We start from the raw sequence: 442 nt of genomic DNA on the forward strand, positions 1-442 counted from the left end.
ATCAATCATTTCAACTATCATCTTAGTACATCATGATAAAAAAAAAGAGAGAATAGTATTATGGTCTTCATATATTTTAATCTCTTGGGTTTTATGTTTTGGGGGCTTAAAGAATAAAATCTTTATTTTTAAGGGCAAAACACCTGTTGACAAAGTTTTAAGAGTGGGAAGCACGTTTTCTTGACTTTTGGGGAATGAAAGCATTTTTTTCTTTTTTTCTTTTTTTTTATTTTTTACAGCTCGACCGCGGGAACGATCTGGGAAACAGCGGGAACAAAAGCGTCGTTGTTATTGTCACCGCCTTTATCTCTCTCCTTAAACCCAACTCAAAAGATCCATTGTAGCTGCAGAGAATCTTGAAACCATCGAAAATGGAGGGCAACGAGATGTCGATCTCCTTCGAGGATCACGTCTTCAACCGCCGCCTCGGCCTCCCCGGCGG

The 442-nt window shown here is 39.4% G+C and overlaps 1 protein-coding gene across 1 annotated transcript in view; it reads left to right on the plus strand.

The window, feature by feature from the left end:
- LOC109846246 overlaps window positions 372-442 on the plus strand; it is a 4,849-nt gene continuing 4,778 nt past the window's right edge. Inside the window, exon 1 of the mRNA XM_020415468.1 lies at window positions 372-378. Within this exon, the coding sequence (XP_020271057.1) occupies window positions 372-378 (7 nt within the window). The remainder of the gene's footprint in view (window positions 379-442) is intronic.

This window comes from Asparagus officinalis, chromosome 6, assembly GCF_001876935.1.
Source record: "Asparagus officinalis chromosome 6, Aspof.V1, whole genome shotgun sequence".
Lineage (NCBI taxonomy): Eukaryota > Viridiplantae > Streptophyta > Magnoliopsida > Asparagales > Asparagaceae > Asparagus > Asparagus officinalis.